This window comes from Anopheles merus, chromosome 3R (assembly GCF_017562075.2).
Source record: "Anopheles merus strain MAF chromosome 3R, AmerM5.1, whole genome shotgun sequence".
In the NCBI taxonomy this organism is placed as follows: domain Eukaryota; kingdom Metazoa; phylum Arthropoda; class Insecta; order Diptera; family Culicidae; genus Anopheles; species Anopheles merus.
The window spans coordinates 10,858,538-10,881,598 of NC_054084.1; the positions used below are offsets into that span (position 1 = coordinate 10,858,538).

The window sequence follows — 23,061 nt, forward strand, 5'->3', positions numbered from 1 at the left end:
CGAGACAAAAAAACACAAACTCCCCACTGGCCATCCTCCAGTGAGTGTGATGGTGATTGAAAAGAATGAAAGGATATTCCGCTCTTCAACACCGGACCGACAGAGAACGGGTTACCATTCTTTCATCGATCCCATTAGTATCCGTTTGCGTTCGTACCGTTCAACACACAAACTTTCCTATAAACCCGTACTCATCTCCCTCCCTTTTGCACTTAATCTTGCCATGTTTCGTTTAATGCAATCTAATGCAATGCCCTCGTTGCCAGCCCGTATGCAGCGTTTGCAACGATTTATACACTCCGTTTCTTTCCGGCGTCCTTCCGGCATCTCTGCTCCTGCCCCAGCCAGATACAGCACAGGACGCACTGACTGACAGCGTTAAAAATAAAAGCTCCGTTCGTGTGTAAAGCGCAACAAAGAGAAGGAAAACGGGAGTAAGAAAAAAGCCTCCCCTCTCTCTTGCTTCCATTTCCATCACTCGTGGACCTTTCTGGACTGCTCGATTTTAATGGTCCTGGCCCGGCGGTGTACGGTTTTACCATCCCATTTTCTTGTTCCTCTCCTCCCTGAACGCTTTCTCATCCGGTTTGCGCTTTTCAAATCTAAATAAAGGTACAGAAAAGGCACGATAGAAAAATGGAAGAAAAATAAAAACTTTTCCACGGATGGATGAAGCGAAAGATGGGCATGGGGAGAGGGTGGCAAAAAAACTGGCGCGCTGAAAAGCGTCCAGAGTGTCCGTCGTCAAGTGCATTTTCTCTCGGTCCACCTTTTGACCCGCCGCTCGGGTTGCTGTCGCTGCGTCGGTGTTTCTCGGTTCGGTGTCCTTTTTTCTTTGCTTCCCACCCACTCCAAGATGAGCACCACGTCAGCAGCAACTTTACTTGAGCCGGGCAAACGACAACTTCTCCCTGTCTTGCTGTCCCGCATCATTCTCTCTCTCTCTCCCTGGGCAGCGTTGTTGTGTGTTTGTTTTTCCCACTTTTTTCCCCTCTCACTCGGTTCGTCATTTCTCTACTGCTTGCATTTTCCCACTTCGTTCTTTTTCGTTTTTTTTACGTAATTTATTTTTCACTGTGAGAAATAAATTAATTTTTCTCCTCTCGCCACTTGCACCACGCGCTTTGTACCCGGTTTTTGTATCTTCAAATGCGTCCCACTTTCCCCCCACTCCACCTCCACCTCAGTCTGTCCAGTACACACAAAGTAAGTGCGAATGGGAATGAAAATGTGGAAATTAATACAAACTGCTCCACTCCGCACACCATCACACTCCGTGGGGTGCTTTCCTTGCAAAACTGAATAAGGTGACTGATAGCACGCCGTGAAGCAGTGTGGTAATGGATCCGCTCCGCTCGCCAACGCTTCTCCCCTCTTAAGCACCACCCTCCTCACTGCGACGGTGGAAAATGGACGAAGAAAAAGCGCACCAAAGCTGCGATGGGTACTGGCCGGTACGCTTCAGTGCCCGCGCACTAAGAGCTAGGATCGGTGGCGGGAACCGGGCCCAGCCAAACTTTCCACAATCCTTCTCCTTGTGGACGGAGACGGTTTGTTTCTTCCCTTTCTTCTTCTTTTTCTTCTTCTCCTTCTTCTTCTTCTTCTTCTACTTCAAGAGAAGAAGTGCCACAGACTCTACAGGGAGTGTTGGGAGCGAGCCGGTGACATCAACTCCACTGTCATTATCGTACCTTTCATTGCTCGGCTCGATTGCTGCAACCACTCGGGTTGCTATCGTGGGTGGGAGAATATTTATTGCTAAACTAACATTTCAACCCGGCAAGCGCTATGTAGGATATATTTCCATTTCAAAAAGCATTTTCATCCCATACCGTTCCAAAGCTTTTGGGTGGAGGTGGTCGCCCGGGCAAGATGCACTGCGCGACAGTGCTTCTTTTTGCAGTTGTTCAATCATAGCAAATGATGAAAGCTGACAGAAGTCATTTTTATGGATTTAAAGGTACCCGCGTTTGTTGGCGAGAGGAGGGGAACTTCTTTACAAGCAGAGCACACGAGAGATGGAGTGTTGATAGTGTACTGTACCGTCTTCAGTCTGGTGTGATGACCAATCATTAATATCAATAGCTCATTGTACACCGAAACAGCTAACTTAATTTAATAATTAATGTAAACAATAGAAGCTAAAAGCTTAAATTTTACGTCTTAATTAAAATACAAATAAAACTATTAAACAACATAAATTTGCGAAAACTTAACTACTTCTATTTAAAAACAATAATATAAAACCATGTACTAATAACTATTTTATAATGCAAACATAAATGAAGTAGGGAAGAAATGAAACTTGGACATTAACATAAAATGGCTTGGCTAAAACTCCCTCAGAAAAAAATGACATCCGTAAAGAAGAAAACCTAAAACTCTCCAGTGCAAAACGAGCACCGAAGCACGGGCCCCGAAAATATTGCACAGTTTTGTTGTTTAAACAACTTTTTTTTATCTGACAGCTTTTTGTGCTACCTTGCTTCCCGGGCGACGCTGTTGTTGCTGGTATTATATTTCTCCTTTTTTTTTGCTTGTTTTTGTTTGCCAATGGTTCGTTTCGCTTCCCTACCCTCGGAACGTCTTACCAAAAACTAAAGGAAACGTCCGAGACCGAGCTATCAAGCTGTCGGTTGTTTTTTTGTGTGTGTTTCTTTTTCAAAATGAATGTTTTCTCCCGGGGTTTTTTTTTTTCTCTTTCCTCTGCTCTCTTTTATATCCCTTTTAGTCCGCTCACCCCACTCTTCCACAGGCCCCGACACTTGCCTAGGAAACGGGTTGCCATTTTTTCGCTCCTAACGGTGTCAGCTCACACCGCCCGGGCCAAGCCAAGGAATCCCGGTCGAAGTTTTTCCTTTACTTCGAATTCATTTTCTCCTTCGCGTTTGCTGCACTGACAGTTCCTGCCATCTCTCCCTCTCTCTCTCTCTCTTCCCCTCCGGGCGTGATAAGGAAAGGGAAATAAAAAACGGTAAATAGCCCCGTACCATCACCACCAACACCATCAGCGATCTCTTTCCGTTGCAAATTTTCATTCGCGAAAGCAAATTTTCACCCATCGGACGGGAAACGAACAAACAAAATGGAGATGAACGCCACCGCCTCACCCGCTTGTTTCCATCCCCTTTACGGTAAAAATGGAGGAAAAACAAAGTCCGCTGTTCAGCCCTTCCTTCTACTCATGCCCACTGCCCACCGTGCCGTAACGTAATTGTATCCGCGGGAAGCTTTTTGCCCTCTTTCTTTGCCATCCAAAATTGGAAAAAAGCACCAGTGGAGGCTGAGTTGGTTCATTCAATTTGCTCTTCGTTCGCATTCTCCTGCACACCGTCCTGCCAGGGCTCTGTTTCTATCTTTCTTTCGTTTGTCGTTTTTCTCCCCAATCTCTTGTGTTACTCCCGCTTACCGAACGTTTGACCGACAGACCGGGCGCGCTCACAGAGAGAAAAACGTGGCACGATGGCACGCTGGAAATTATAGCTTTGGAATATTTTAAAATTTTCTTAATTACGATGTACACTCGAGCAGTGCCGTCCCGCAGCTAAAACTTGTCATTCTTTTTTGTGCTGTGTACACTTGAAAAAAAGCGTCCATCGCGTTCTCTGCTGCTATGTATCTTTTGCTTGCTCGTTCGTTTTTTTTTTTTTTTTTTTGGGAGGGAGATGGTAAGAAAAATCCGGCAAATGTCTTGCCGGGTCGAGTTCTGCAACGGCGCTCATCCACGAGATGGCATTATCAGAGCAGCGAGGCAACACAAGAAAGCTACAAGAAATGTAAAAAGCGGTACGGCAATCAGGAACTGAATCAACAAAATTAAACAGGATTCGTGCGTTTATGCTTCGTTTGGTACGTAGCGTGAATGACGAAGAATACAAACATTCAAAAAATACATGAAAATTTACTCTTTTTGCCATACACAAAAAAGTGTCTCTGCTGCGATAAGGCAACGTAAAACTATCGTCCCAGAAATCACATTTATTCCTTTATCAACCAAAAACGAATTTGATTTGAAAAATGATTTTAATTATCTTACTGTTTATTGTATCTTTAATTATAATTAATGCCTTTATTTCAAACCTTTTATATCTTAAAGGATGCCTGAAATTAAAATACATATCTTATCAAATCATAAACAACTGGGCTTCTCCATCGACGGTACTAAAACACCAGGCGCTTCCATTGTACATAAAAGCAAATAAAAAAGCAAACTATATGCACTTTTAAATACAATACAAGCCCGCTGTTTACTGTCACAAACTATGTTATGTTTCTAATCAAATGCCATAATTACTCTGTCATGAATCGAACCTCTTTTTTCGCCTTTTTTGCAATCCAACAAACACGCACACGTTTGATATATATATTTTAGAACAACAACTTGCGCACCCCTTGTGCAGATGAAATACAGCTTTTTCAAATTAATCATCATGGGGTGGCAAGTGGGGTAACGTTTCCGATTTTTCCTATTGATTAGAACCAATGCAGCAAACACCAACCGACCGATACACCGGTTCGCAAAAGTCCGGGCAGCGCAAGGCAAAAGCGCACCAATGTCGTCGCTGACCAAACCGCGGGCAAACGAAAACAATTATAACGAACCACCAAAAAAAAACGGAACGTCCGGGAATTGTCCGAGCATGGTGAGATGGCGTTCGGTGCATCTGCCCGGCTTGGTGGTGGTACGGCAAACGGCTTGAACTCCTCACACCAAAGTGTGCTTTATGTGTAGCACTCCCTGCTCATCTATGTTCCCCCCCCCCCTCACGAGAGTGCACATATCATGCGAGTGAAAATTAGTTTGCAACTACCAAAAACAAAAAAAGGAAACTAGCAAACTACACGCATACTAACGCACTGCTTTATATTTTCATCCAACCACTAAACGAGGTGCACACTCCGCAGGATGCACGGAAATCGTACATACCTTTTCGATAGCATGCTCGGCGAAAAAACAAGAAAAAAGGGTGCAAAATAGCCTCCCCGTTTGTGTCGGTCAGTGACGGGGGCAGAGATCCTTCACCCACGAGAGGTGTGCAATATAGCGCTTTTGTCCGTGCGAAGCTTCGGTTCGGTCCGATTTATCTGCGTGTGTGTATGTAGCAGATGAGCGAGATGAGATGAAGGAAAAATCCCGGGACGCACATGTCGGTTAGCATTTTCCCGGGGACATAGCATAGATTTTATTTATATTAATTCTCGCCGATAAATTATGAATTCCAGCACCGTTTGCTCACCCCGCGGGCCAGTGGTCCAGCGATAAGAGGATGCGTTTAGAAATGGACGCAGAAAACGTTGCCGAGAAAGAGACAATAAATAGTTGAAATTAATGATTCGGATTTGGGAGGCAATGTTGTGCATTAGAAATCGAAAAGAGGTTTGAGAAATGTTAATTAAGAGGGTTGAACATTCAATCTTTGAGCCTTTTGATTTAGTAATATATTTCAACTTTTATAATTTTTTTTACTATTAAAATATGTTTATCATTTTTTGTTGTTTATTTGTACTTCATTTTTATTATTTTTTTACTCATCACATGGTTAAATCAATTTCCATTTCCATCTATGTATCCTTTACCAAATGTAATAGTTTCAATTTTAATGAGTATCCTCTATAAACACGCGTGCACAGTAGTGTGCGTGTAACGGTTCAATAGTGAGAACAAACTATCAAACTCAAACTATCGCCGGGAACCATAGCAACGGCGCCCGAACGACGTCGACGAACCGACAACGATGATGATGATGATGACGATAATATTAAATGTAATTGGTACGCAAAATTCTATTTCATACATAACTGAGCGTTTGATGTGTGCACCGCCACAGTGCCAACGCCGTGTGTGCTAATGTTTATTGACGTCCCCTCCCTGTATTGCGAGGGGCTTATGCGTTCGTCCGTGCAATCGAACCTAAAGCTAAATACCACTCTCTAGCGGCATCGGTACCCACTACCCACCACTACTGGGCAGACTTTTTTTTTTGCGTTTTTCTACACATTCTACGCAGTTTAGGATAGGTGCTATAGGTTTCAGTTCGCTTTTGAAAACGCGATGTTTTTGCCGAGAGGTGAACTTATGATGGTTGCCTGCGCTCATTAGCTCGTAAAACTATAAGCCCTCTAATGCGAGGCAGCGTCACATGCACACACACACACACACACACACGCACACGCTTGATGCGTGTATCTAAACACATAGGCAGGTGCGGTTAGACAGGGAGGGCATACAAATACAAATGCAATCTACCCTACCCCGACACCCGACATCATCACCTTCCCAACACTGCTTGGCAGGAAGTAGCTAGGGAAGGTGCCGTTGCATCGATACTCAGTGTCCGTTCTGCTGACGCTCTCACACAGATTTCGTCCTCCCCCCATCTTCTTCCTCCCATTTTCCAATTACCCACTTTCCTGTTGCGAGCCCACTTCCGTCTATTATGTTTAACATTACGTATCTACGTCAATGGCAGAATGCACTGTACCACGGTCGGTACGCACGCATCCATCTACACCTTGCTTGCTCTTGCTTTAGGTACAGTGCGTGTCGATTTGTTATATTTTCTCTCATTAAAAAAATTTATTTGAAATATTTAGGTAATTATGGAAAGCATATTGTTTTTAGTACATTTTTTAGAACAATTGTATCTATAAGCATCTGTGTGGTTGTTACCTAATCGGGAAGCTTTTATTTCTGTCAGCGACGGCACATTGTTGGCATAGAATATAAATAAATTGACGGAACTTTGTGGCTTTTACTTAAACAAAAACGACATCAGCTATATTTTTTCGTTTGATGAGATGATTTTGGATTTTTTTTTTGTTTACTTGTTTGTTTAGTGAATCAAAAGAACCCGTGCCGGCGCTGACAGCTATTCAATCGAAGGCGACAATTATTTAAATCATGTGGACAGTGTACAAAATGCGGGATGACGTATTTACAAGTGGTAGACAATTATGTTTCTCAAATCAGGCATTGTTTTCAGTATCTTGACGATTGTTTATTGGACTGTAAAACCCTGCATTGAGCCCCCCATAGCAGGATAGTCAGTCCTACGTATGGCGGCACGGTCCATTCGGGGCTTGAACCTATGATGAGCATGTTGTTAAGTCGTACAAGTTGGCGACTGTACCACGAAACTGGCTTAATTCTATCAATTAATTATTATTCAAATATTTTACTAAGGATTTAAAAAAAAAGTGACAGTGTGTCACAAATGATGAGCAGCACTGTAAACACATGTTGATTGGATTTTGCCTACGCAACACTATCACACCACTATCGCCACCCTTTCCTAGCCGGGGCTGTAGGAGGTGGAGAAAAGATCGAACAGGCACTTACACTCCCGCCAGGATTGTCCTCTACCCGGTGCCGATGTGGGGGAGAACGAGAATCGTTTGCCTCACACACACACACACATATACGCCTGCTCAGTGTCCCGATATCGCGCACGACGGTGGCGGCAAACACTCGCGCCACACATGTGGCTCGGCAGTCGCGTGCAACTTGCACATGGCAAACTAGCATCTCTCGCGCTCTCTCTTTCTCTCTCTCGGATACACACGGAGGGTGTCCTGGGGAGCAAGGTAAGAGCATACCACTTTCCACCAACACGTACACACACAAACGCACATTCGTTGGTGACGCTGAGCGACCGTTATTATTATTTTAAGGGACGAATGCAACGAACTATCCACCACTACAGCGAACGCTTCCAACTAACACGCTCTAACCCCAGCCTAGCATGTGGGGTGGAGTTCGTCTCTATGTGTTGGTGTGCGGCGTATGTGTGCAGCTACCCCGTCCAACGGCAAAGGCAACGGCATGAAGACGTGAGCCATACACGGAACTGCAAACCGTGCGTCTCAGTCCCGCTCCCTTCCCCATTGGAAAGCGGTACCAGTGCGGCGGCGGCAGCAGTTCCACCGTTTTTCGCCGTGTCGGCGTCGCGCGGTTTGCGAGCAATTGAAAGTTGTTTAAAAAAGTTGTTTAAAAAAAGCGACCGCTCCAGCGATAGCGTGGGCGAGAAAGCGTTGTTTAAAAAAGACGACAGCGACTGTGCGACGACGAATGATGACGACGAGGACGCCGTCGCGAGCTCCATGCCATTACGACGACGACCTATGAAGACGACACCGGTTTCAGCCAGACTAGACTCGGATGTGCATGGTCGAGTGGATTGCCCTCTCTACAAGCTTCCAAACGTTTGGACCTTTTGGATGCGGGAACGTACCCGGACAGACGGGTTGATCTGTAAAAGGATCTTACGCCACCCAGGTCCCTTTAAAACTATTACCTCGAGTTCATTTGAGCAAGGATTGTGAATATATCCTGGTGGGATTTCCTTGATTGGTGTCCTTGTGCGTTTTGCGCTTCGAGCGCATGGCCGGAGCTTGTTGTTGCATACAAACTGGTTGCCCTTCGTTCCGGTACAAGTCAAGCGTTAGCGAGATGAGATGCTAAAGAAACGAGGTTTTACAAAAATGGAACAGTTTCATGTGAACGCTTTGAGCGATAGTTGAATTGCTTGCGATAACCTACATTTGACGCAAAGGTGGAATCTATCAACACACCATACAATACGCCGTATTGATGCATTGAGTGCACTTCTTCCCTGAAGCCACCTTTTAGCCTTTAGCTAAAGGGAAAGGACATTATCAGAGGTCAACGATCAAGAGACAATCATTGAAGTGTATTTCATGTCGTCGAGCATCTTGATTGCGACAATTAATCTAATTAACTGTAAGATTCATTGGGTGTATACAGGGTTTCCCAAGGTTTTTTTATTGTTTCCCGAAAATGTGTGGATGCTTTGCATATGATTTTTGATCCTTTCTACGATTTATTGAACTTCTTCTTCTTCTTTTGCTCAACAATCGTTGTCGGTTCATGTCTGCCTGTACCACCTGTGGGCTTGGCTTTCAGTGACTTATTGATTGCACATAGCAGGATAGTCAGTCTTACGTATGGCGGCACGGTCCATTCGGGGCTTGAACCCATGACCGGCATGTTGTTAAGTTGTTCGAGTTGATGACTGTACCACGAGACCGGCAATTTATTGGACGTTTCCAATATTGTTTGGATCTTTTGTATTGATTTGCAATGGGACGGTTCCAATAAAGCGTGGGAACGATCCACAAATCTATAAGAAAAATATCTAAAAATGTAACTAAACCGAACCCTGTACGAACCCAACAAATTGCGGGAGCCAACCAATCAGTCGTGGGAAACCCTGTAATAATTAAATTAACAAACATTTTCAGTTACTTCAATGCTGATTTTGATCTAAATCCGACTAGATTTCTAATTGCGAACGATAATGGGAAGATAGAGAGTATCCCTTTGTGCTATGGCAAATAGGTGTACAAATAAGTTTGTATAGAGTTTTTTTTTGTTGAAGGATGTGGCTTTTTAATGTTTATTTTTTTCTGTTCATTTAGAATGTTTATTGTGCTTCATATTACGCTCTTCAATTTTTCTTTTAACTCTAAAAGTTTTATTTAATACATCGATATTTTTAACAAAAATCACTTCAAGTCAAAAAGAAGCTAAAAATTATCTACTGAAATGCCCTTAAACTGTCAAAGATATTTGAATATCATGCAGAACTAATATATAAAGAATTATATACAACCATTAAATGCAAGACACAAAATGGTGAAAGCATTAAAGGAAAGTAAACCGTAACAATACACAAATGAAAAGAAGTTTAAAAGGACACCACCATCCAGCTACCAAAGGATAAAGGACGAGCCCCCCCCTGTGATGCTGATAAAAAGTGGGCGTACATTTTTTTCCCTCAATTTAGTTCGTTTCCATTGTTTTTTTTTTCAATCGTCCCCTCCATCATTGAAAGGATGCGATCTATCTTCATCCCGTACACTCCTGTGGGTCGTTTCCCTTAAGGGTAGGACACTCGCGTCTCATCCGGTCGAAGCCAGCCGTGTGAAGCCTCCGTCATCATCGCGCTCCGATCCCATTTTTGTGTGCGTGAGGGAGAACGTTTTTTTGTGTGTTTTTTAGCTCCCCCGCTGGTGTGCGTATCCTATTTTTCCCGTGCTTTATTTTCATCACCATCAACAATCCCCTCACCAAGCAGTTTCGGATGACCAATCCAAACCGTAAAAGGCCTGCTGCTTTCCCTTTTTTGCCGGCGAGCGAGCGACGAATCAGCGACCGTTGACCGTTGTGGGGCGCGCTGTTTGTGTGTGTGTGTGTGTGTGCATGTGCTGAGAGGACTTTTTTTCCCCGCATGCGTGCGAATCCCGAGATACGCGTGCTCCAATGTGTGTATGTGGGCGTTGAAAAACTGACCCCGAGCCACGGGTTCGTTCTGTGCGTTCGCTTTTTTTTTTGTTTCTAACGCGCTGTATGGCTCTTGTTGGCCACTGCAGGCTGCCACGCACTTTACGTACGCTGTTGAAATGCAAATTCCCCTGAGGGAGAATATGCGTTAGGTAGGGATGGGTTGGAGCATGGAAACGATAGGCCAACATTCGGTGCAGGCAGTGCTAGACAAAGAAGGGGTAATAAATCCCTTTTTTCGTCCGCACCACCGCGTACGCTCGGACAGGAAACTGTGGGCTCGGACGGGGTAAGTACAATATTTCCATAAGCTAAACGAACAATATTGACGCGGATTTTTCCACCCCTGCATACACACAAGAGAGCGCATCGTATGCGACTCCGTACGCACCATATGCCAGCGCTTGCTTGGATGCACTTTTTTTTTTTGCAATCACTTTTTCCGCACCATTTAAGCTTTTGTTGCTGCCGCCATGCATTGGTGGAAAATGCAAAATAAACAACAAAAAAATGCTACGCACACCCACAGACACACACACACTCGTTCAATAAACCAATCGAAAGCGCAGTGGTGAAATAATGCATTATGTACTTGTACACCAGTGCAGTGCAGTGCGTTGGGAAAGGTGCAGTGAAACCAGCCCCAAAACCACTTGCGATGTAAGGATGGAGCGTGGGCTGTGAATTTATATGCACACGCTGTACACGGCTCCTTTCGCTGGTGTCGTGTTGCTGTGCCGAGGGAGTGGTTTTCCCGGTCCGATTATGTGTTTGATGATTTGTCAGACTTTTTTTTTCCTTTGGCACGCCGTGCGCGTATTGAATTTCCGGGAAATGGTGATGAAATTTGTATCATCTTTGTTGGGGCAGAATAATGATACACCGTGCTCACAGAAGGTGGTTTGACAAAATGGCGCCTTTGGGTTGGTTTGATGTCTCAGAAAGGATTCTTGTTGGTCAGTTGATGGGTAGAGAATCTTTTTGAAAAAAAAAAACATTACATGGTTTTTCGATAAGGTTGCAATTTTTAAGAAGCATCCAACACATCTCGGGAAACCTTGCATTTAGTCCTTCGAGCCAGAATGTGTCATGCTCAAATTATGTATGTGTTTAATGAATTTTAGTTCGAATATGAATATAATATCACGAAGGAATAATAATATATAAAATCATCCATTTATTATTAAGAAAAAAGGTCCTTCAATTTGTTATTTTTTAAACATTTTTTAATATCAAAATCCAAAAATATCTTACTACCAAAACACTATAAGAACACAGCTAAATACTGCCTGACATTGTCCAAACTACTCTACTATACGAGAAAAAAAACTCCTTTGAAACGCTCCGTACACCTCAGTTTGCATCTCAAATATTTATCCACCAAAAAAAGAAAAAAAAGGTTCAAAATCTCGACCAGTTTTTAATCCATTGTTGAAATAGCTCTTCGCTTCATTCGGCATACTATACTGTGTAGCAAAACAAAAAGCACTCCGAGAAAAAATAAACAGAAAAAACTTCTTCGAATGCAAGCTTTCCAAGCTACGCAACAAACGCCGCCAGCAAGATAATCACACCCCAACACAATACAGAGCCAAAGCTCAACAAAAAATGCGCTCGTAAACTTTTTAAAAAACAAACTTTGTAAAACCATTTCCCTCTGGCTAGTGCTGTGCGCCTCCTGGTTTTCTTCCCGCCTTTTTTTGAGCGTTGGATTAATCCGGTCTCTTTCGCCAGTGCCAGTTTTTTGCTCCCAAGCCACTCGGCCAACGTCCAACGAGCGTTCATACAACGGGCAAGCATTCTTGGCTTGGGAATTTATATTTGCTGCTTGCTGCTTGCTGCTTGTTCAAGAAAGAGAAAAGAGCTGCTGCTAAACAAAAGAATGTCCACAGCAAAGCAAAAACAGCAGTTCGACAGGAACGGGGGCAAAAAAAAACAAACAAATCGTAAAACATAAACTCAAAAGTCTGGTAAAAGATGGACATTCTATACAGCAAAAAAACAAGGCACAAAGAAACAAATCTTCAAAGCTTCGCACTGAAAAAATGGCTCAAAAGTGCACAATATTAAAAGAGCACCATTCTCTGCTCCTTCCCAAACCATTCCCAATCAGGTTGGGCAGAGGCTGGGTGGGTTTTCTTCTTACGCTCAGGAAAAAGTCCCATCCAAAGGCTGCCAAAGGTGGTATATATATACGAGGAGCAGAGGAGCGTAAGCGGAATGGAATGGAAAAGTACAATTTCTAACAATTTACGTCGAGTATTCGAGAAGACGCATGCTCCAGTTGGGGAAAGGGAGTGGAGCAAACCAGGGAGAAGGCATAAAGTCGACACAAAACGACGATGATGTTGATGATGGCTTAAAGGTACCTTCACTCTCTGCCCTTCGCAAGCCACGGAAGGTGTGCAGCGCTGGGGTTTTAATCGGTAAAATTTTAAATTATTTTCCATCCCGAGCCCGCCCCCGGGAGGGTGAAAGGGTCAGTTTCGGAGTCTTGCTTCACCCTTTCCCACTTCTTGCGCTCTTTTTCTATTAAGGATACTGTGAACACAAGTTGTGGAGAAAGCCGATCCAAACAGAAAGCATTCTAAAGCAGCTTATCCAAACTGATCTTTTCTTTGGAACACTATTCTTATATGCCCCGATGTTCCCATTGGGAGCAAATTCCGCCCTGGAAGTGGACATCGACCGAGGGTGAAGAAAATGAATTGCTAAAATAGTTTTCCCAATACCTACTCCCTCTCCTCCTGCAAGTCTTGCGATCTACGCACATTCTGTGCACAGTCTACCACAAGGGAAAACAGATGGCTGCAAGCGTACCAACCAGCCCTCATCGAATCTATTTCTTTTGCCACGCTGGTCAACTTCTTTTCGTACCATTCGTATGGACTTCTCCCTTTGACCGGAACTTGTTTGCATCCTGACCCATCCGCTCGTAATGGGAATGGGTTGGTGGCTGGTGTCGGGTAAAGATTCTTTAAAATTCTAAAGTTTGCTCCCCTTCCAGAGGGTTTGTGGTGGGCTTGCGTTAGCCGTTGAACACCGTACAACCCCCTAATCGGTCGTACGGCTGTTGGACCTAGAAGACCTTGATGCTCTGTACGCCCATTGGTAGACACTGTACCGGGAAAGGATAGTGGCGTGTGCGAACAGAGCGGACAGTTTGTTTGTAAACAGACGTTAACCGGTCGAACCATTTTCCGAAAGACTAACCGAGTTTTCTAGGCACAACGTAATGCTGTGCAGCAGATAATGCCTCATGGGGAATGTCTCATGAATGGATTATCTTATACTTTGTTGTTGAAATGTTGGACTGGAAAAGTGGACTAGCGAAACGTTTAGAAAGCGGAGAGGCTTAACGGGGTTAGAAGGTGATAGCAAAATGTATTCAATCATCAAGAGGAGTAGGAGTGTGTGATAACATCCCGACTGAGCTGAGGTGTAATAATTATTTCGGTATAGTTGTAAACGAAACCTTGATTATTTCAATTGCAGCAGTATTCTGATGCCTAAAGTATCATTATTAAATGAATTTGATCGACCAATTACATATCTTTAGGAGCCTTTCATTGGCAATAGTAATTATTTTCACTGCGTATAACAACTCTGTTGGTATTACGCCTAAAACTATGCAATACATACACACATTTCGTTTTAGCTTTCAAAGTGGAATGAAAAAGTTTTTTAAATGAATTTGGTCAATCAACAGCATTACTTTAGGAGCCTTTTAGTAATAAAAATGATTTTACATCATGTAAAAGCATTCAATTTGAATTACGCCACAAAGTATGCAATCCTCACACCTTAAGTTTCTGCTTTACAAGCTCCACCGCCTGATTTTATGCAAAATGGTGTGTTTTACTATCTTTTATAATCTTAATAAAGGTTTCAATTTATGATATGAACTTACCATTAAAAATATCTAAAATATGTTTTAAAACTCATGCCTGATTGATAAATATTAAAATCCCTCAATTTTACTTCATCCCCCAAAAAAGTAATTTTACTTATTGAGTGGTAATTTACCCCTAACCCCAACTCCACCATGGTACTCATCACCCCTGTATCCTCTCTGTATCGTTGCAGGCATTTTCCTTCACATCTGGAAGCATGCACCCCGCTACGACGTCTACAAAATGCTTCTTGACAAGCGGAAACTGCTGCTCTATCTCGGAGCCGTCACAAACGAGCTGAAGAAAATACTTGCCCAACCGGGCAATGCCACCCACGGCAGCAGCAATCCATCCGTCGCATCGAACTCACCAGAAGAAAGCAGAACCTCCGCGGGAACCAGCCCCACAACGAGCCTTAGTCCGGGGTGTGAGCAATTCCCGAAAGCTCAGCGAAAGTTTCACTGGACAACGGAACGAAATCGTGAGCTTATGTTTTGCCACTACGTCGTCACCGGCAGCGGTGAACACACCAACTATCGTGCCCGACTACACGAGCTGTGGGTGGAGCGGCATCGAGCACTAGAGAAATCCTCAATCTTCCCTGCCACCGACGAGCAGCAGCCAGCCTTGGAGCTTACCGAACAGAATCTGCTCACGCAACAGCGCAAAATCGTGCGCGATCAACTACTGCCCGAAGACGTACGGCGGAGGGTGGAAACGGAGGCGATCAGCTACCGGTACTACCTGCGCACCAGTCAACCGAAAGTGTCCGACAAGAATCGCAAAGTGTTTCGCAAGCTGGCCTGTTGCTATCGGCGGATACGCGAGCTGCACGCTACCAATCGCGCCCTCGAGTACATCGACTCCGTATCGGAGTTGGAGTGGTCTGGTGGGCGGGAAATTGAAACGCTTGCAATGAAACGCGTCGTGCAGGTGGTTTGTGAAACTGTGCGGCATGGACGGGATACACCGATCATTACGAAGCACCTGGAAAGCTTTGTGAACGTGTTGACAACCGAGCGAATACTGGGAGACGCGCGGATACGTGACTACCTTTCGCACTACCGGAGAGGCAATGATCTGTTTGCCATCCTCACAGGTGGGACCGGCAGCAGTGCCCAGCAGCACGATCGACGCGATCATCTACACATCAACGCCGACGCGCTCGATTGTGAGGAGCTGCACCGTAATCTCAAGCTGCTGCGTCATCTGTTTCTGAGCGCTCGGAACCTACAGCACATAATGGCCATCAAGACGCTCATCAACCGGTTGTACGATAGTAAGAGTCTCGAGGAGATAAAGTCCTACCACGCGTACCTTTTCCGCCACAGTCCAACCGGCGCACTGCTAGACGAGCTTGACTGGGCACCGTTTGGTCTTCTCGAAATCGACAGCCTGGTGGACGCAATCGAGGAGGAGTATCACTGTAAAGGAGTTCCTGCCAACGATCACATCCTACGGATACGTGCGAAGATCTGCACGGAGCTTGCAAGCTACAAAACACACCACCGGCAGTTCAGTAACACGATCCTGCTGGTGGAGGATCTAATAGCGAAGATCAAATCGAACCACAGCTACGAGAAGATCCGCCACATCTTCCGATCTCATCTGAAGGCGTTTCAACGGAACCGTGCGATCGATATGCAGTTTCTCGTACATCTTCGAACTGCTCTGCTGAGGTACTTCTATGACGATCTTCCAGAGCTGAGGCATCGAAACGAACTAGAGCGAAGGATAGCAATGTTACTGTGTCGGTGTTTGTATGCGATCGACAGGAAGCTTTACCATCAATCCCATACGTCCGATGGACCTCTAACAGTGCATCTAACTGGAACCGGCAATGCTACACTTCTAAAACGCCTCGAAGAAGCAACCGGACGGCAGCTCTCACATCTCACCAAAGATCCTCTTTTCTGCAAACTGCAAGACCATCCCGAGAAGCGGTACGATCTCCTACGGCAGCTACTAAACCGGTATCACATCCGACACAGTACCAACCTACTCACCGATCTCCGCCGCGATGAAGAGCGCGAAACGGAAGAGAAGGTAGCCCAGCTACAAAAGCTGTTCCTCGATCAGAACATGAACATGCGACCGTTCGAGCGGATCGATGAGATCGCGTTCGAGATGCTGATGCTCGAAGCAACCTGTGCCCTGTCAGCGAAGCTGGCCGACAACCGGGAAAGCGTCTGCAACTATCTGCCCGTACTGACAGGGCGCAATCTGCGCAACTACCTCGCCCACGGTCACGTCACGTACGAGGCACTGATACCGTGCACGGGCCCGAAAACGATCCTGCTCAATGCGCTCAGCATTATCAAGCTGTCGAAGAACATCATCTCGGAGATCTACGATCGGCACGGGTGGGAGTTTGGCGAGAAGCTGGCACTGCTCAAACATCAGCAAAGTATTCTTGGAGGCTTTCAGTATCAGAGCTGTGGTGCGATACGGGATACGATCCGGCAGGAGGCGTACCTGCTTGGGCGGAATCATCTCAACCACGGTATAGTGGATCATCTCGTGCAGCAGCAGAGCTGTATGCTGTTGGGTCACTTGCTGGACTTTGGGAAGGTGGATGAGTTCTTGAAGCCGCTTGCCTATCTGATGGAAAGCGTGAGTGCGATACCTTGTGGAAGGCCACTGCACGCTATCCTAGCGGATACTGCGTCGCGAGTTGAGTTCTGCTACAGCCTTGCCGTGCTCAGCAACGATGAGGACATTCTGTCCAAGATTGTGGCCGACTTCGGGTATGGGCAGATCGATGCCATACCGATGGTGTTTAACTTCGATCGGCTCTTTGCAAGCTTTCTCGAGACGCACCCAGACTACGATGTGAATGCGGACGCGAATGCAGAGATCCTTCACTACGCTGTGTTGTCTGGGAATGTGGAGCTGCTGAACCTGCTGCTGGATCAGTGCCACGATCTAAATCAGCGCGACGAGGACGGTCAAACACCGCTCGAAGTAGCGTGCAAGCTGAGCAACGTCGAGATGGTAAAGGCACTCACGAACGCTGGGGCCCGGTGGTACACGAACGGTGAGCACGGATACAGCCAGTACTCGTGGATCTTCCTCAACAACGACCAGGATGCGATCGTGTTTCTCAAGAATAATGAGCTGCTAAGTGGGAAGGTGGCTGGTGCGTGTGTTACCCTGTTCCTGCAGTACTGCGACGATGGCAATGAGGAGATCGTCGAATTCATGCTCGCGAATGAAACGGTCGAGTATGGCGCTCTCTATCCGGCGACGGTTAGGTTTCGTCGGTTGAATGTGTTGCGCTTTCTGATTGAAAGTGATCGAAAGGTGAGCAGTAATGTGAATCGGAAGGATGGCAGCATGGGGCTGACACCGTTACAGATTGCTGCTCGAATGGGGTATGCAGACATCGCGAAGGTATTGCTCGAACAGGGTGCCAAGGTGCAGTTGCGTGATGCGCACGGGAATAGTGCGCTCCATTATGCGGTTGAGTGTGGATGTGTGAAGACGGTGAGGTTGCTGCTACGTCACGGGGCCAATGTTGGAGTTCGAAACAGTCTCGGGCAGAGCCCTCTTGAGATAGCGATCGCAAGAGAGCACAGGAAGTTAGTACGACTGTTAGTACACAGTGGACAGAAGGTGGATAGTGTGATGCTGCCGGAACGGTTACGGAATGATGCGATTGTTGAGGATCTGCTACCAGTTGCGAAACGATTCGAGTACTCTCTATCGCCTGGAGACGTCAGTAGTGACACCTTCACACCATTACATCATGCTCGGGATGAGCGGGCAATTCAACAGTTTCTGCAACTGTACGAGATTGATGTCGCTAGTCCTCGTTACCGTACGACTCCTCTTCATCTAGCCTGCCTTTCCAACGATCCGCTGCGTGTTCGGGCGCTCCTGAAACATGGCGCCGACCCAACACTTGCGAACAGTGAAGGATGGACACCACTGCTGCTGGCGGTGGGCAATCGTAGCACATCGATCGTGCAAACCCTGCTCGAGCATCGATCACTCCAACAGGCCAGACCAACTACTCATGATGAGCTGGACAGCGTGCTGGCCATTGCCATCCGGAAGCAATCGATTGACATTGCCAACTTGCTGCTGCAGAAGGGTGCTTCAATCGATACGATCGGCAGAACGCTAACCGCTCTATCGCCGACGCATCGTGGCGTCTCAACCACCACAGCCCCCAAGCACCCACATCAGCTGTTCTTCTGTGCCGCTCGCGACGGTTACAACCGCATCCTGGAGTACCTGCTCGAGGGCGCACTGTTCGACGTGAATGCGAAAGATACGATTGGCTCGACTGCCCTCTTCCATGCACTGTCGCGAGCACCACTCGATACGCTCGATATCTTACTCCGCTACGGAGCCGACGTCGAGCACAGCAATCAGTTCGGCCACAACGTGCTCTCGATCGCGGCCATGAACAATCGGCTCGATGCGCTGCAGTACTTTGTGAACAACTTCCCCCCGCTGGTGCGCCTACTGGACGCGGTCGAAGTGGACACGAAAAATTCCGTCCTTCATCTGGCAGTGCTGCGCGGTGCGCTGGAGATCGTGCAGTACTGTGTGAAGCTTCACCGCACCGGTGGCATTAGTTTGGATGCGCAAAACAAGGAAGGTTTTACGGCGCTTCACATTAGCGCACAGACGGGACATGAGGCGATCTTTGGGTATTTGCTGAGCCACGGTGCCAATGCGACCATTCCGTCGGCCAATGGACAATCCATACTGCACACCGCCATCTGCAATCGGAACCTCAACATCGTGCAGATCATTCACCGGGCCGGAGTGTTGCCGCTCGAGCAGGATCTGTTCGACCACGACGAACGATCGCCTTTGCATTACGCGGTGCTTTCGCGCCAGGTGGAAGTGGTGCGCGAAGTGTTGAAGCTACCGGGGCTGCCACTAAATCATGCTGACGCTCGGGGCAATACTGCGCTCCATCTGGCGGCTGAGTTTCAGTACGTCGACATCTACAATCTGCTCCAGAAACGGATCGACAACGAGGTGCGCAATGGCAATGGGAAGCGAGCGATCGATGTGCTGTTGCGCAAGTGAATGTAAATGTTTTGTAAGGTGTTGTACAGATGGTTTTTTGTTTTCCTACTGACACACAAACACTCTCTAGTAGCCAGTAGCTGTAGTAGTAGTAGTAGCTGATGGGATAGTAAAGGATGAGCGTGGAAGATTTGTTTGAAAGTGTTTGAAAGAGATAAGAAAGCAGTGGAGCGTGTACAGAAAGTATTATCTACTAGCTAGTGGCAATCACGGCGAAAGAAAGCCTGTTGGAAGTTTTCTCTATCCTTGCGAGAGGCTCTTCGTATAAAAGCAAACACAAACAAACAAAAAATCGCCATTTTAGAAACAGTTAACCGCCATTCGATCGTACGAGGAAATGCAAAACTTGCAACAAACGTTTCTTTCAACCAGTTTCGTCTTTGTGTTTACGTGTACGCCTTGCTAAAGAAGGTGAACAAATTACATTTTTAAATTTGTTTTTTTTTTCAAGATAGTTAAAATTGTATTGTCTATTCTCTATAGGAAGCTAAGCATTCTAAAGCAAATATATTAATGTATAAAAGATGATATGTGTACGTACATCTTTCGAACACGGCAATCAGTGGCCCCCCCAGGAAGTGTATGCACGATAAATTCTCTAGCTAAATGTAACAACACCCACTTGGAACCAAAATGACCGTTTTGTACTAATCGTCATCAATGAGTTTTTCCTTGTGTCAGTAAAACCGTTTGCGAACTAAACAAAGCAAAGATGGCGCACGCAATTTTGGTAGACAGCCGGTAGCACAGCCACTATTGCAATCCAATCAATCAACGCTCACAATACAATACAATACCGAATCACTTCAATGCAGCAAACTAAAACACACACACACACATACACACGCACCGTGCGTTACGGATCGTGCCAGCATGTCGGCTTTACCGGCGCCAAACATATCGGCTTCGGGTTGTCATCTGTGATCTGCGATCGTACACAGTGGATGGAATAGTTTTTAAGCAGCAATTACACAACCAACCATGCCACCATCCTGTAGGTCAAATGGAAGGACATCGTGCGTTTGAAAAATCGCCCGTCAAAATCGCAGCACAAGCCGCGATGGCCACTTTTTCCATATGTGCCCTGCTAGCGATGGCAGGACTGTCCCCGGGGAGCGGGACAGTGCCCGTACTGGGTCACCATTTGTCCACATGGTGTGGCACCAATAGAACCGGAGTACTTAAACCCATTCGTCGGTAGGCTTTTTCCAGTTCGACAGCGCTGATTGTGAAGTGGAAAAGCAAGGAAAGATCTGATTGAGATAATTTAGTCATTCGGATTGCATACATTTAGGCGCTTCGTTATTGCGACGAAATAACGTTTGATGTATGCAATCTGTGCGGCTTAATTAGCTCTGCTTAGCGTTTTCTAACCATTTCTAACATCAGTTTGTCCACTGAAACAAGCTTACAATCAATGTAAAAAAAAAACAGAACAGAATCTTACCAATCCAGTCAGTTACAGTGCTTAAGAATACATTTTACGTTTTTCGCACACCGAATGCAATAACCGATATGACTCAACCAATATAACAAACTCACACTAAATAGTACATAGCAATAGTAATACTCAACATCCACTCATCAGTGTAACGATCGCAACGGTAGATGACTACCGAAAACCACCGATGGTGTGTATTATGGCGAAGATGTGCTGGCCCCATGACGTTGCCCGGTGGTTCCGAACTACATATTTAAGCTCCGATTTTAAAACCCACAAACCTACATAGCAGATATCATATAAACCGTACTTGCCAATGGTGCACAACTACAAACTACAATAGAATGGACAAACGTGGACAAACTGTCCACCATACCCAGCCTGTTCGGTTGGCAAATGGAATGGAAAGCTTAGGCAGACGGGTTTGCTGGTGCATGCTGTAAATCCGTTTCAAGCTCAAAGCTTTTTATTCCTCCAGTCGATCGACGGCACTGCAAACAGATGCAAACAATAGTAACCGACAGTTCTTACCAATGCGCGTATCAGGAGTTCCTATAGCAGGAGAAGGAGGAAAGCAAACATGAATATATTTTACAGGGAAATGCTGCATCCACTTAAATGGTTTTAGCATTAATTTATTTATCTTAAGAGAAATCGATCGATGATCTTCACTAGAAAGCGATTCGGCAACGTTTGTTTTAAATTTAGTCTAGTCATTATTTGTTACAATTTTTCTCTAATGGCCATCATTTTTTGTTCAAGCAATCGTAATTTCGTAAAGTCAATCTAGAGCTAGCATAGGTTCTACAAAATGCAATGGTTTTCTAGGGAGTTCCTTGATCGATATACTTAATCGTTCAATTCTGTGACAATTATGATAGAATTCATGGTCAGTAAAGTACTTAGCATGAATTGCTTTTCGATAATTGTATATTTTTTGTTATGCTCGTCAAAGGGTCTTCGATTTCAAACGTGTTGATTTCTATAATGAAATTATTTATAATTTAGGATTTATTGACACTACAGGTTATTTCAAAATTGAGACATGATTAATTTTAAAAGCAGTCTACCAGCTGTAAGAGTATATTTTACATCGATGAACGATAAGAGTCACAACTAGCACAAACAGTAAAATCGCAAACAATCAAAGAGAAAATCGTAACTGTATTAAGGATCATTGATCCTGCAACGGCATGCCAAGAAGAGGTCGTAAGAAGATAAGGAAAGAAAAGATACAAAGTTTGTACAACTTCAACCATATTCAACCAAACGGTAAAATAAAACACCGGAAGCCAATGATGGAAACTGAGTAAGATAAACTTAAATGAAGCAAAAGAGGAAGAGATGAAGAGACCGTGAGAAAGATGATTGTAAAGAGAAAAAACGGCAAATTCAAAGTGGCCAGTAAGGCTAAAGTATTTCAGAAAAAAACGTAAGTTGTTAAACTACACCTTTGTTAAGATCATATATGTTTGTGTTCTGATTGTCACTGGGCACGTGAGTAAGTAAAATAAAAAGTGAAAACCAAAATACAAAAAAACAATTAGTAAGCACATTTGATGAACACGTTTTAGATATCGTCGTGGAGCCTTGAAACCACTAGCAGATAGAAAGAGTGCAACACAAAATAAAGAGTTCCAGGAAACAAAAAAATGTGAGCAGTAAAATAAATAAAACCCCTCTAAAAGAACAAAAAAAAACATTCAGCCTGTCGAAATTCCCGACCCGTTCGATAGACAACAGTTTGAAAATGACCATTAATAGCAGCAGCAATCAATTGACGGAGCAGTGCAAGGGACGGATATTTTTTTACATGAAATAAACTTTTTTTCATTTTCAAATGATTAAAACCATAAAAGGGATGTTGATTTGTTTATGATGTGGTCGTATGAAAGAAAGAAAGAGGGAATTTGTTTTTTCAGATTTTAAACATTGAATATTTGTTTAACTTCTGGCGTTTTCATGTTCACCGCTAATAAGCTGGATTGTACATACAGCATAAAACTCCTGAAGGTATGTAATCTTTAGTATCTTTAATCTTTGTTTTTGTGCGGTACGTATTGTAAGTTGCATACATTCGGGAGTATAGCATTGCATACATTCAGGCGTAAAGCTCGCGATGGTGTGCGATTGTGTTGGTGGACTAAATTAAATGGCCAAAAAGATAAATATACTCCACCACCTGCCTCCTCATTGACCCCACGAGAAGAAGAGCACGGCTTGTTCATATAATGCTTAAAATCAAGCATTTTTAGCAAACTTACCTGTTGCCGGATGTCTTGCCTGATCACATCTCGCTCAGTGGCCGGCGTGCGAGCACCTTGAATGGCGATCCTATGCGATGCACAGTTTAAAACCTTTCAGCTATTAATACA

General features: G+C 44.9%; 1 protein-coding gene across 1 annotated transcript in view; it reads left to right on the forward strand.

Moving 5' to 3' along the window:
• LOC121597121 overlaps nucleotides 1-22,544 on the forward strand; it is a 47,139-nt gene extending 24,595 nt beyond the window's left edge. Inside the window, exon 2 of the mRNA XM_041922663.1 lies at nucleotides 14,390-22,544. Coding sequence (XP_041778597.1) covers nucleotides 14,390-19,245 — 4,856 coding nt within the window. The 3' untranslated portion in view covers nucleotides 19,246-22,544. The remainder of the gene's footprint in view (nucleotides 1-14,389) is intronic.
• Nucleotides 22,545-23,061: the final 517 nt, after the last annotated feature.